General features: G+C 40.3%; 1 protein-coding gene across 4 annotated transcripts in view; it reads left to right on the forward strand.

Annotated features, from left to right (window-relative positions):
• The window catches only part of UCHL3 (ubiquitin C-terminal hydrolase L3), a 68,454-nt gene extending 55,179 nt beyond the window's left edge, over positions 1 to 13,275 (forward strand). For all 4 annotated transcript variants that reach the window (XM_030566622.1, XM_030566651.1, XM_030566661.1 and 1 more), the window contains 3 exons: positions 2,959 to 3,034; positions 11,040 to 11,098; positions 13,051 to 13,275. In XM_030566622.1, coding sequence (XP_030422482.1) covers positions 2,959 to 3,034; positions 11,040 to 11,098; positions 13,051 to 13,134 — 219 coding nt within the window. In that variant the 3' untranslated portion in view covers positions 13,135 to 13,275. The remainder of the gene's footprint in view (positions 1 to 2,958; positions 3,035 to 11,039; positions 11,099 to 13,050) is intronic.
• The last annotated feature ends 278 nt before the right edge of the window (positions 13,276 to 13,553 follow it).

Below are 13,553 nucleotides of genomic sequence, written 5' to 3' on the forward strand. Positions count from 1 at the left end.
CCAGAAGACAGTTTCTGGACTGATGGCTGCTGTGATTGTCCATCTCCTTCCTTGCCAGACTAAATGTGGTCATCTTGGCCATGTCTGCAAATGTTTTGATGCTAGATTTCTTGACTGGGCTGAAAAAGCTACATATCCCATCATAATCAAGTGCACCTCTCACAAATCTCTCCATTTCTTCTTCAAACCAACATTTGCTATTTTCAGTAGAGACTCTTGTACATTTACTGCATCCAGTCTAGTAAGTATGTCGATAAGCACCTCTGCATGTGATTCAGGGTCTAATGAGTTTGCCAGATTATTGATGACATGGTTGGTAAGAGCTGTAACATGCTTTTCATTCCTCTTCATTGCAGAGGCTTGGACTTGTTTGTGGCCTTTGTCTTCACTACTTCTTTTTATGTCACTTCTTTCTGTCATAGCTTTTGCATATTCATAACATGAAGCTGTGTATTGCCATCTCTAACACTAATACTGACCTGTGTGTAAGAGTCACTAAAAACTCATTTCTAGAATATTTCAAAGGCTAGTACTGCATTCATAGGCAATTAGAAATTAAAACAGGTTACCAGGCAAACTAGACGGTACATAGTATGTACATAAGCTTACAAATGGAGAAGCATTATGTTAGGAATTCATGTACATTTATATCTACTCACTGTGCAGTACAAACTATGGGAACAGAATGTACTGCTATTGATGCACAGTCTTCAGTGTGGATCTGATCTGATCAGCAAATTTCAACTGAAAATATAGAAAACTATTATCACTTGTGAAATACTTTGACAATTAAGAATATAAGATGTGAAAACATTTCATGTTAATATACTGCAAACAGTTGATATTTGCCATTTTTGCCACATGTCAAATAGCTTCATTTCGGGGCAGAGGGGATCTTTCCCATGCAAAAACAATAAAAAAATATTTTAATACATTGTTGTTCAGTAGCTTTGGCCAACAAATACCACACTAAGCTGTTGAAATTAACTGAAACCATAACAAGGGTAGTTGTCATGTTAGTTTTTACTGGAACTGTGCAAAAAGACACTTTTTAATTTTGAATACCATTGTTTCACCTTTTCAACAGGCTTATGGCACCAACTGACAGCTCCACATCACACCTAATCAAAATGTACATAAAATAAGCTTTAAAATGATGTGGATTTGTATATGAAGGGTACATTAAATTCCAAAAATATGACGCTTTTTGGAGAATTTCCACATGCCTACAGATTTTGAAATGACTAGTGCAGGGATCAGCAACCTTTGGCACACGGCTCACCAGTGTAAGCACCCTGGTGGGCCGGGCCAGTTTGTTTACCTGCCGCGTCAGCAGGTTCAGCTGATCACAGCTCCCACTGGCCGTGGTTCGCCGTCCTAGGCCAATGGGGGTGGTGGAAAGTGCCGCGAGCCGAGGGATGTGGTGGCCGTGGCTTCCCACCACCCCCATTGACCTGGGACGGCGAATCGCGGCCAGTGGGAGCCGCTATTGGCCGAACCTGCTGACATGGCAGGTAAACAAATTGGCCTGGCCTGCCAGGGTACTTACCCTGGTGAGTCGCGTGCGAGAGCTTGCCGACCCCTGGACTAGTGGCTTCCAGCCACCAGAATCCAGTAATAGTGACAGCAGTTTGAGGCTTTGGAGCAGAGGGCAATTTGAGAAGATAGACTCTTTTCCTTCCCCCTCCCTCCAAACTCCCAGTGCCCTGAAGAAGCTAGAGTTGCATGTTTTAAGGAATAAAACTGTTCAGACATAATATTTTTAATCTACAGCCAATAGAAAATGACTGACTAGAATATAATATTACATTTAAAACAAAACTACATTAACAGAATACTAAAGTTGCAGAATCAATTCCTCAGAAGTTAGCAACTTCCAGAATTAAGGTTACCTGTGCAACTTTAATTCAGCCTCCTTTTGAGTATGCATTGTGATACAGTCTTTAATTACAAAAACATACTTTTTCCACAGGGCCTCTGCCTCTTTCATCACACAGGATGGTCGGGGCTCAGGGAATGAATTAGGGGTACATAATAAATAAAGCTGTTGTCTGTAGGATTCCTGCCTCCATTTGTTGCAGAAGTTAGACATGAATGGTGCAGAGATTGCAGGAAGAGGAAGGATGGTCTCATGAATAAGGCAGTTGATTGTTCCCCCAGATCACTGAGTTCTGCCTGTCCCTCTGGCACAGAGTTCTTGTATGGTAGTAGGCATATCACTGAAACCAGATTTTTCACAAGTGGTCAGTAATTGTGTACACTTAACTTTCTGAGTGCTCCGTTTGAGATCCTGGAGTCTGACTTGCAGAAGTGCTGAAGAAACAAAGCACTTTAAGTTTATGTTAATGGGAACTGGTACACTGAACATATAAAGTGCTATATAAAATGCTAAATACTTAGAAAAAAGAGGGCTTAGTAACCTAGATATCTCAAAATGGAAACTCAAGTCAAAATAGGGGACATGACAACTTTGGTCTTAATCTCTCTGTACTTCAGTTCCCCATCTTTAAAACAGGAATAATATCACCTTGATATTGACTGTGTGAAGATACATTTATTCAGATACTTGTATTTAAGTTAAACTGTATAATTGCTTAAATAAATGTGTTAAGATATAGTATGTCCTCCTGGTTAGCAGAAAGCACCAAATTTAGTGTAAAAGCTATATTTAGTTGCATATCAACATGTCTGATTGGTTACTGACCAATGAGAACCAACCTGTCTTTAGGAAAATACCTAAAAAATACAAATGGAAAAAAAAATAAACTACTTAAATGAAAATTGCCTGACTGTTGATTTAAATCATTCACTTTAAATCAATCCAACCTGGTTTTTAGGGCTTCTCGGCTACCAGTCCCCTCCTTTTATAGGTCACACGCTTTCTATATTGGGGGATTGTATTTTTAGTATCATAAGAGATTTGGTGTTCGTAATATTATACTGTTTGTTTTCGTACAGGCACCAAGCATTGATGAAAAAGTAGATCTTCACTTTATTGCATTAGTTAACGTAGACGGTCATCTCTACGAATTAGGTAAGAACACTTTGTTTCATTGCTCTGGAAACAGGTCAGTGTGGTGAACTCGTCCGTTATAATCAAGAATATTACCATTAAAGTTACAGTAGATCGTTTGACTTTGCTTTAAGATAGGTTCAAGTTGTGTTAGCTGTATTATAATTATTTCTTGTGTTTCTGCCAAAAATAATTAAACATTCTTTCTGTTGATTTCTCCCCCCCTCTCCACCCCAAGAAAAGAAGGTTATGTAATCAGGGCCAGATTAACTTTCTCTGGGCCCGGTGCCAGACATATTTTGAGCCCCCATGGGGCAAGGTGCAGGGGCAGGGGGCTGGGATGCAGTCTCCAGAGTCAAGGCAGGCTGGGGGCAATGGGGCACAGCGCGGCAGGAGCAGCCCCCTGCTGCAGTCCCCCTCAGGGGAGTGGGCTTGGGAGGGAGGAAGGGGCAGAGTGGGGGTGGGGCTGGGGTGGAGCATGGGTGGGAAGGAGTGGGAGTGGAGCAGGGGTGGGGGCATCTTTCTCGTTGACTCAGCCACTGGGGGATCGAGCTGGCTGAGGTCCCTTCTGATTTTGGGCCCGGCGCCATGGTAAACCTGGTACTGTAGATAATATAAAGGGCAGAATACAAACTACCATTGCTGGAAACTCGTCTGACTCAGCAAAATTATGGTCCTAATCAGGAAAACACTTTTTTACTTGAGTTCTGGGGGTGGGGTTGGGATGGGGGATTGGGTGGGGAGTGCAGGGAGGGAGTGTGGGGGCTTGGCTTCTTTGATGAATGTCATTGAATTATTTATTATTTTCTTTGATTTTTTTTTTTTCATGCTGAACAGTGCAAATTATAAATTCTGGCTAGAGCCATGTTACTGAATACCAGTATAGTCAGAATCAAAACGTGCTTTGTGAAGGATAGCATACCAATAGATATTAATGCTCTGTAATTCATTCATCGCAGGGTGATTTTAAAAAGTTTGCTTCATATTAAATAGATAATACTTCATTTGCATCTGAGCATTAGCTTCTGCATCTGAATTATTTTTCACTATTTGTTTCTGTGCTGGTTGAGCAGCACTAAATTCTGCTCAGATATTCTATAATGCTCCTAGTCTAAAGCATGTTGCTGGGCAACCAGATTTTGCTGTAGACACTTCTGAAAACTAGTTGAAGTAGTTTTTAAATAGGTTAGGATGAAAATTTCAAGTCACACAGACATCTTCCCAGTATAATACTCCAATACAGTATAGTGAGTGTACACTTGCCGTATTTCATCTGACTACTTTACTTAACTTTTTAAAAACATATTCTTAATGAAGCAATGCTCTCTCACATTTGCCTCCAAACTATTAAAATGTAGTAGAAAGGGCATGTTCAGAATCAATATGAAGGTGACCCTAAGAATCATCACCATCAGCTGTACTTCATGAATGATGTACAATGTTCTCCATAAAGTGTGTTTTATGAGCGTATATTTTAGATGCTAGTGACTAACACTAAATAGTGCGGTAAAAGCTGTACGATGCATCACAGATAACTTTTGGCTTTAAATTTCAAAATATGATTTTTTAAATAATGATTTAAACATTGTTTTAAACTCTCTCTTCTCTGAAGTTTTGTGTCACTCTGTCCATGTTGCCTTTATATTTTGTTGTGTCATTTACATGAGTTTAAAATCAGTGCAGAGCATATGATTATCAGCTTTGCATATTGTACATGCTCTAAGAATAACTAAGTAGGTATGCTTGAATTAAAAATGTGTAAGATGTTGATGGTACAGTTACACAATAGAATGCTAACACCACTTCCTTTACAAATACATAAATAACATCTTTACAATAACCCTTTCCTGTACCACCATAAGAGATTAAAAATGTATTTTCCCTTTTTCTTATTTCTCTAAATTATAATAATCTGTAACTCTTCTCTTGTTCAACTAATTTATGGAAGTTCCTAAAATCTGTAATCATTGTGATTCCTGTAAATCTGTTCAAATAATTTTGGCTGAGTCATCAGCGTTAGCCACGGTGGTGATTATTTGGACTCTGGCAGTCAGAAAGCTATGGAGTGCCACATGAACATAAATGCTCACACGACTGCCATCAAAAACATGATATTCATAGATAAATTCAAATGCTTTTGTGCCAAAATGCTTGTAAGAATTCAGTCAAAAACACAGCTTGCGAAATACAGTGGCATTCAGTTCTGTTTTCTGGAATGTGCTGAGGATTTTATCTTAAAGTTGCAGCTTCAGTCATTTCTGCTATGTACAAGAGGTTAGTCATTAAAGTAAAGATAAAAAATGCTTTAACATATATTTCATAAGAGCCTACTTAGCTTTTTTAGGTTAATTATAGGTTAGAAGTACTGCCAAATTTAAGAAAATTATGGCAGATTTTTAAAAAATGGTTTGAGAACTAAAGAGAATTTGGCCTGGCAAGCTCAGTAGGCCACTGCTGCGGGTGCTGAAGTATTTCATGCCTTAACACATGTTTAGACATTCATAGTTTTTCATAAATAGCTTGAAATATTTGCATAGTAAGCAACAAATGAAAATATTTGTTGAGAAATACCACACTTAATGGACACTGTTACACATCACAGTTGCAGGGTTAACTGTACCTTTGTCTCCTCCAGGGTCTCCTCAAGGGCACCCTTTTAATTCTCAGGTCTTTAGCTGTCACCTCTGACTGTGGGTGGGGACCCATGTTCCTCTGCCTCAGGATCAGAGTTTTAGATTAGTCTCTAGCAATTCACTGCGTTAATCCCAGCATGCCTGACTTTACTCCAGCGCCTGCAGATCTCCTCTCTTCCAGGAGCTATGATAACATTTACCAGTGGTTTCACAAAGCACAGTACATTTACTTAGAACAACAGCATTATAAAGGAAACATATCATAAAACAATAAATGGTCTGTATGCATGCTAAGCTTACCAGCTGTCACCCATCTTCCATGTGGAGCCCCTAGGAGGTTTCAGAGTTCTTCAAACCCTTCCAGCAGGGTTTTGCCCTCTTGGTTGAAGTCTGTCAGTTCATGGATCAAATTAATGTTATTCTGAGTAAGTTCAGGATGACTCTATCATTTTTCCTTCTTGGTTTTCTTGCTCTCTTAGACCTACTCAAAACCAGTGTATATAATGGTACAATATATACAGTTGTCTGTCTCAGGATTTGCAGTAATTCTTTCCCAAGGATTTTAATTCTTGCAGGAAGTTCTGTAGCCCACCCCTATTGAACCAGACTACAATCCCTAATTCACAGAGATACACATACCATTTTATAGCTATAAAACTCTTTGAAACTGCCCCACTTTCAAGGTCTCATGTCGCATCTTCCCCAATGGAAGGTAACAGTACAAACTGAGCCACACATTTTTTCATAAAAAATAAATCAGAAGTTTCCCAGTTCTGCACAATACAGTTAAAGAAAAAATTGAAAACTTTTGTAGCCCACTTCTGATATGGTGCTAAACTAGTATTGTGAATCACGCCTACATTAAATGATCAGTATTAATTTTACTGTATTTCTGTGGCTTATATATCCTGCTCTTAATTGAGTGTAATACTTCAGTTACATGTAACTTGACCTTTAACCCCTTCAGAATTGGTGGGTTTGGAGTTCCCTTTTTAGTGCTTACCCCAGAAACCTTAGTTTCGTTTGTCAGAGTATAAATTTGTATTCTCCTTTGAAATGACTCTGCACATATTCATTCCACTTGAAGTGTATGTGCACCTGTAGTGGAGACTTTTACCAGCAGTACCACTAAGTGGTGCATATGCCTGCTCTCCTTTTACACTGAGCTGAGAACATAAAAGGAATGTGTCCGCCACCTCTCTCTCAACTCCTTCTCACTGCCCATGGTGAGAACTGGAGCTCCTCATAGTTTTTACTTTGGTTCTCCAGCTTTAAATCTTTAGTGCATATAGTTCTTATAGTTAGCCTTAGAATACTTAGTATAGTTACTAATAATTTTAGGTAGTCTGAGGCTAAAAATCACTAACCTTTAAGCAGTGTGCCACATGCCGGGCCATTATCCCTGTCATGGATAGGTACAGAAGCTGCTTAATTCCTCTTGGAGAGAGGCATGTGAGGGCTAGATGCCCTATTTGTACCTCTTTCCCTTTTTTAGTCCTCTGTTAGGACTAAAAACCAGGAATTTTATGCCTCAAATTTCACCTCATGAAGGAGACTGTGTGCCTCCTTGGAACCAGGCACCCATCACAAGATGATGGACTCTGAAACTATGAGAAATGCTTGTCCAGCAGCTTCAACTTTGAAGCATAAATCTGGAGAGAAGCATCACTTTTCCTCCTTCCTGATGGCCTCTTTAAAGAAATTCAGGCATTCTGACTTGGACAAACAGTCAATGTTCTGATCTTCTCTGCACAACAAGGCTTCCAGTAAGTCCTCCGGTGCTGAGTTGAAGCCTTTGAATAAGCACAGATGCTCACTGGATCCATCTGAGGTGGCACTGTCAACTCTGGTTCCTCTGGGGTTGTTGAGACTGATGCCTACATCTTTGCTGTGTCCTTTGGCTCCACTAGAAGAGCACCTGGCTGTCCTGTTGTTTTCAACTCCATAAGCCTATCTTTCCATAAGGGATCTCCTTTGTGTCTTATTACCTGAGTTTCTGTTGCTGCACCTGGATTTGGTCACTGTCAGCACTGTTGATGTGTGGTATTCTGCCAACATACTCTGTACAGTACTTTATGCCAAACGCTGGCACCAATTATGACTTTGGCATTCCAATCACCTCTTTGTTCGGCTTTTTCGGACCAGATGGTCTCCCTAATATCAGTGCCCCCCCCCCCCCGACCTCAAGGGTGAGTACTCCTCCCTTTCCAGATGATTCCTACATCTCCTCAGACTCTGAGCATGAGGGGTCTGTATTACCATCAAAGTCTTTTCATTCACTTCATAGACCTTAAAGTCTATGAGACCTTGTCCAAGGGTTGCGAGGCAGAAGAAACAGGACTGGTACTCTCATAAAGAGGCTCCTGTACTGTATCCTCCATGACTCTACAGGTCTTTACCTGCTCCAAAGGAGTCTGGACCTCCATTGGAGTTACAGTCCAACAGGAGATCTCAGTCTTCATGCAGGAAACCTCTAGAGAGGCTCTTTCCGCCATCCCTCTGTTGGCTGTACTGGATCCTATTGAGGAAAGGGAATTAATGGAGGAATCCCTAGGTGTGCCCTCCTATCCCCATATTTCATCCTCTTCCTTGGACAAAGCCATCACCCTGGAGTCAATATTCCCTTCTCCAGAGGGCTTTAAAGTCTTTCAGGACAGAGTTGCCCTTCTCATTAATGGAGCCCAGCTAGAGATGATGAACACCCTCGGGCAAACCCCAGTCCCTATACCACGTACAATAAAGCAGCTTATTGGCTGACCAACATTCCCTGAACATGTGGACTTGCATACCTGCATGAGGTCAGTCGAAGTCTGCAGGTCCATTCACCAGTCCACTGTGCAGAGGGGATCACTTTCTGTACTCCATAAATGACTGACTCTGTCTACCAGAGCTGGGAAACCCATCTTAGTCAATTTTGAGCACATGCTCTCTGTACACTCCAGGAGGTCTCACTCCACATAAATATGAGGACCTCAGAGCTATTTATCAGGCCTGCAAGATGTTTATGTTCACCACTAAGAACCAGGTGATACAAGTTTTACAGACAACACAGCTGCCATATTTTATCTGAACAGGTAGGGAGGTGCAAGTTATGCCAGAAAGCCATCCACCTGTGGAATTTATGCATCAGAAATGTCTTCCTGAGGTTATTCCACTTTGCAGGAATGAGAAACATAATTGCAGATTCCTTCAGCAGGATTTTCATAGACCAACACAAGTAGTCAATCAGAAAGGACATTGTCCTCCAGATCTTCTACTAGTGGAGTTCCCAATAATAGACTTTTTCGCAACCAGCCTGGACCACAAGTGCAGGATATTTTGTCCAGGACATGCTGCAGCCCATATTCCATCACAGATGCTGTCCTCCTCACCTGATCAAGTCATCTCCTATATGCATTCCCTCCAGTTCCTCTCGTTCCCAAGGTGGTTAGGAAACTGAAGAGAGACAAAGCAGCGTTAATCCTATTGGAACCAGTCTCACCAAGGCATTACTGGTTCATGGATCTACATCAGTTTTCAGTCAGATTACTGATAACTTTGCCCCTAGTCTCAGAACCAGCGTAAGTCTCTGCATCCCAACCTCCAATCTTTTCACCTCATGTAATGGATGAACTTTGGTTGAATGTTCACAAGAGATCATGCTCCTGAGATCTTCAGGTCATCTAGATGAGCAGCAGGAAAGAATCCACTAGAGCGATGTACATACAGAAGTGGAGAAGGTGCTCTGTTTGGGCACAATTTCAACATTTACTGACCCGTTACAGAGAGATCTCACGTGTATTGGACTATTCATTGCACTTGAAATCATCTGGCCTATGGCCTATCAGTTAGTTCTGTGAGATTCCACTTGGCAGCAGTATCTGCTCTGCATCCACCAGTGGACAGGTTTTCCATCTTCCAGATTTATTTTAAAAAAATTTTGTCCAACGTCTACCCACATGTGTCTGATCCAGTACCTTTATGGAATCTTAACCCAGTCTTCTTTAGACTAATGGGTTCTTCCTTTGAACCTAGGATGACAGCCTCACTATCGCTAGTGTCTATGAAGATGGCATTCCTAATAGCAATCACCTCTGCAAAGGAGAGTTTTGGAACTTTATGCTCTCTTAGCTGCTCTTACTTTCACAGTTTTTCATAAAGACAAAATTTCTCTTAAGCCATACTCTGTTTGTCAAAAGCAGTTTCAGCTTTCAACCTGAATCAAACCATTCGTCTTGTGGTGTTATTTCCAAAATCTCGCTCTTCCGAAGAGAAGCACACCTTAGATGTTCACAGAGCTCCAGCATTGTGTCTGGATTGCACTAAGTCCTTCGGAGCCTCTCTCCCAGGCTTATTGTAGCCTACAATAGGAGAGTTAGGGGCCAAACAGTAACAGCTCAACAAATTTCTTATTGGGTTTCTGACTACATTAAGCTGTACTACAACTTTCCTAAGATCTCCTCCTCCTCCTTTTCTCAGGACAATAGCTCGCTTTACTAAGGCTCAGTCTACTTCATCAGCTTTTCTGAGCAACATCCTGGTAAAAGATATCTGCAAAGCAGCAATACCTTTTTCCAGGCATTACTATCACTCAAATCTTCAGTAAGTTGGTGCTACAGTCTGTTTCAGGTGATCCAGTGTCTCGTCACCTGTAAGGGAACTGCTGATGAGTCATCTAAGTGGAATGTATATATGCACAATCAGTTGAAGGAGAATAAACTGTTACTTACCTGTATAGTAACTGTTGTTCTTAGAGATGTATAGTAACATACATTCCATGATTCTTCCTCTTCCCTGCTATTTCAGACATTATATATACAGAAGTGTGAAGGAATGGAGAGGGAGGCAGTAAACATGCCCCCTTTATGTCCTTGTCTCAGCATATGAAGAAAGCAGGGGTGCATTGTGTGCATATACACCTGAAGAGGAATGTATATGTGCACAACACATCTCAAAGAACAAAAGTTTGTGTACAGGTAAGTAATTTTTTTTTGTTGGCTAAATGCACTAAAGAACTACATTTTTTTTTTCAATGAGCTATTTGGAAAACCCAAAGAGCTTAAACATTACCAGCAACAAAATAATTAGAACTCAAGGTTTCCTCTTGGCCTGAAAGTTTTGTGTATTAAAAATCTATGTTCAACTAAAAAGTGTTTTATTATTTATTGTCACTAATTCTTTGTAATACTGTAATACTATTGAAATACTCGGTGTAGAGGGGAAAGTGCTGAATAGTTCGATATTACAATTAGTATGCTAAGTTTATGAAAAACTGAGCTGATCTTGGCGGCATGTTCTTCTATGAGCAGGGAATTATTTAATGCTTTAGATTTATGTTCTTGGCTTTTTCTCAGACAAGCTTTTCAGTTTTCATTTTACAATTATATTTTGTATAATTGCGTGTATTCCAACAGATGGGCGCAAACCTTTTCCAGTAAACCATGGACAAACTAGTGATGACACTTTTTTAGAGGTAGGAATAGAAAAATCCTTTAAGTTTTTGTGCACTTGAACTTTATGCATTTCCTGGGTATGTAGTTGGGTGAGGGAAGGGATAAGAAGAAAAGGCCTTTAATTAGTTCTCAACCAGGAGTATTTCAGAATACCCATGCCATTACTTCTGTGTGTAACGGAACATTTTAATATGGCGGACAAGAGCTGCTTGAGCAGAAATCTTGTATGGGTACTATGCCCATAGATCAGGTTGCTTTTTCTCCCATGTTGAGGTGGTGGTATGCTTCTGCTGCTCTCAAAACATGCATACATGATGGGGGAGCCCTGAAATGACCAATCTCTGAGGACTTTTGAGTGAAGATATATTGTTTTTCTTCCCCCTTATAATTTGAGAGATGCCATGCTAACAAAGTGTGCACTCTCTCTTCCAGCATTTATAGTCTTTGCCCTTGTTCTCAACCCCTAAAATTTGTATCTACCTATTCCCTTCTAACCTCTTTTATCTTAAACGTACTTGCTCATTGCTGATTTAATGTGCTACTCCTGGGGGTAATTCTGCACTACAAAATCAATAATTCTGCACACTGTATTTTAAAATTCTGAGCAATTCTGCATATTTTGTGAAAAACAACACAATATAATCATGCCAGTTTCAATTATTTTGGTAATTTATTTTAAAATATCTGTCAGCAAGTATGTCTGTAACAATACAGACACACACACAAATTCCCCCAGAAGTAGAGAGTTAAAGAAACCTCTACGACAAACCGGTTCCTGCTTCTCTGCCTCTTCTCTCCCAGAACCCAGACGAGGGGCCAGACACACCCCCTTCTGCCCAGAGCTCAGCCATGGGGCCCTCCCTGGCCCAGAGGCTCATCCCCTACCCCCTAGAGACCAGCCCCCAGACATTCACAGAGCCTACCCTCCTAGAGTCCAGGGATCCAGATGGAGAAACAGCTTGATGATGCTGGGTCCCAGGCTTGCATGGAGTTTCCTGTGCACCACTGCCTCCTTCCTTCAGGGGGTACTGGGAACTGCAGTTGCTGGGAATCCTCCAACTTGTCTCTCCCCACCCCCACCCTCCCTTCCTTGTCTTCTATTTGTGAGCTGGGCTCTGGGTCCAGTGGCCCCTAGTGGTGGCCAACATCTCTGCAGCCCATTTCTGTGGGGGGAAAAACAGAAATTCTGCACACCCAGCATTAATGTCTGCAAAATTTTGCATTGCACAGTGGTGCAGAATTCCCCCAGGAGTACACCACGCATAGCAATCTAAAATTTGTGGTCACTTTACATAACCTTTGGGGAAGCAAGAGGCTGGAGATGCACAGGCTGCTTCCTTTAAGCTGTCCAAAGCCACTTTTTCTTAATTATACACAGTGTGTGTGTGAAATGAGTGCATATTCTCCTTTTTTTATTCCTTCACATGCCTCATATTTTCTAACAAAAATAACAAGTACTGTGTGGTGCCCTCTCAGTCTAGATTAGACACAGGAGTTATTTATAGTCTTCCACTTTCCTAACATATAAAGCTGGTGATGTTGCTTAAGAGTTCAGTGACATCTTTAGGTGAAGGAGAAAAGTTTCTGAATGCAGCAGTACTACTAAAGGCAAATATGAAGAGAAAATTATCCAACTGCCTCATCTTTTGAAATGTAACCCATAGTGTTCCAGACTGTTAGAAGCAACAACTACATAAATCATCATAGTTCTTGAAGTTCAAAACACTTACACTGGGCACAGCAAGTAATATTTAGCCATGTCAACTCAGATCAGAAATTAATTCCAGTTCAGTTTGACACAAGGTAAAGTTTGTGCAGAAAGTGAAAGAATCACAAGGGACATAACTGCTGTAAATCATAGTTACAATACTGCATTTAATTCATGTGCCAATTGCTTTTTTTTTCTTTTTAGTAAGTGTGTTTTATATAATAAGTGGTGATTGTGTGTTTTCATATCTTATTTTTTAAATAGGATGCAGTAGAAGTTTGCAAGAAGTTCATGGAACGTGACCCAGAAGAATTAAGATTTAATGCAATTGCTCTGTCTGCAGCTTAATTATCCCATTTGAAAAAGCTGCCCCACTAATATATTGTAACAAAATAAAAATATTGCCATATATTATGTACGATTTTTGATACTTTCACTAATATGTTGATGAATTTGAGATATGTGGATTAAATCTTGAATTAGTCTTTACTGCATCTTGTTGCTTGTTCCTGTATCTTACATACACCAAAGATCTTTCATGAACTTGACTTTCATATTTCCTTTTAGTTATTTTGAATTATTCCCTATGATATTTTATCCCAGTTCATCAACTGAGTAAAGAGTAGATAACCAGAAGACCAGAACTGAACGCATGAATTCAGACACACTTCAGGGAGTACATTGTACATTGATGAACAACGATAGAGATGCAAAATGTTGGACTCTTGGTTTTTCAAACGTTTTCTAATGATAAATTAACATTAATA

Source organism: Gopherus evgoodei, chromosome 1 (assembly GCF_007399415.2).
Source record: "Gopherus evgoodei ecotype Sinaloan lineage chromosome 1, rGopEvg1_v1.p, whole genome shotgun sequence".
Lineage (NCBI taxonomy): Eukaryota > Metazoa > Chordata > Testudines > Testudinidae > Gopherus > Gopherus evgoodei.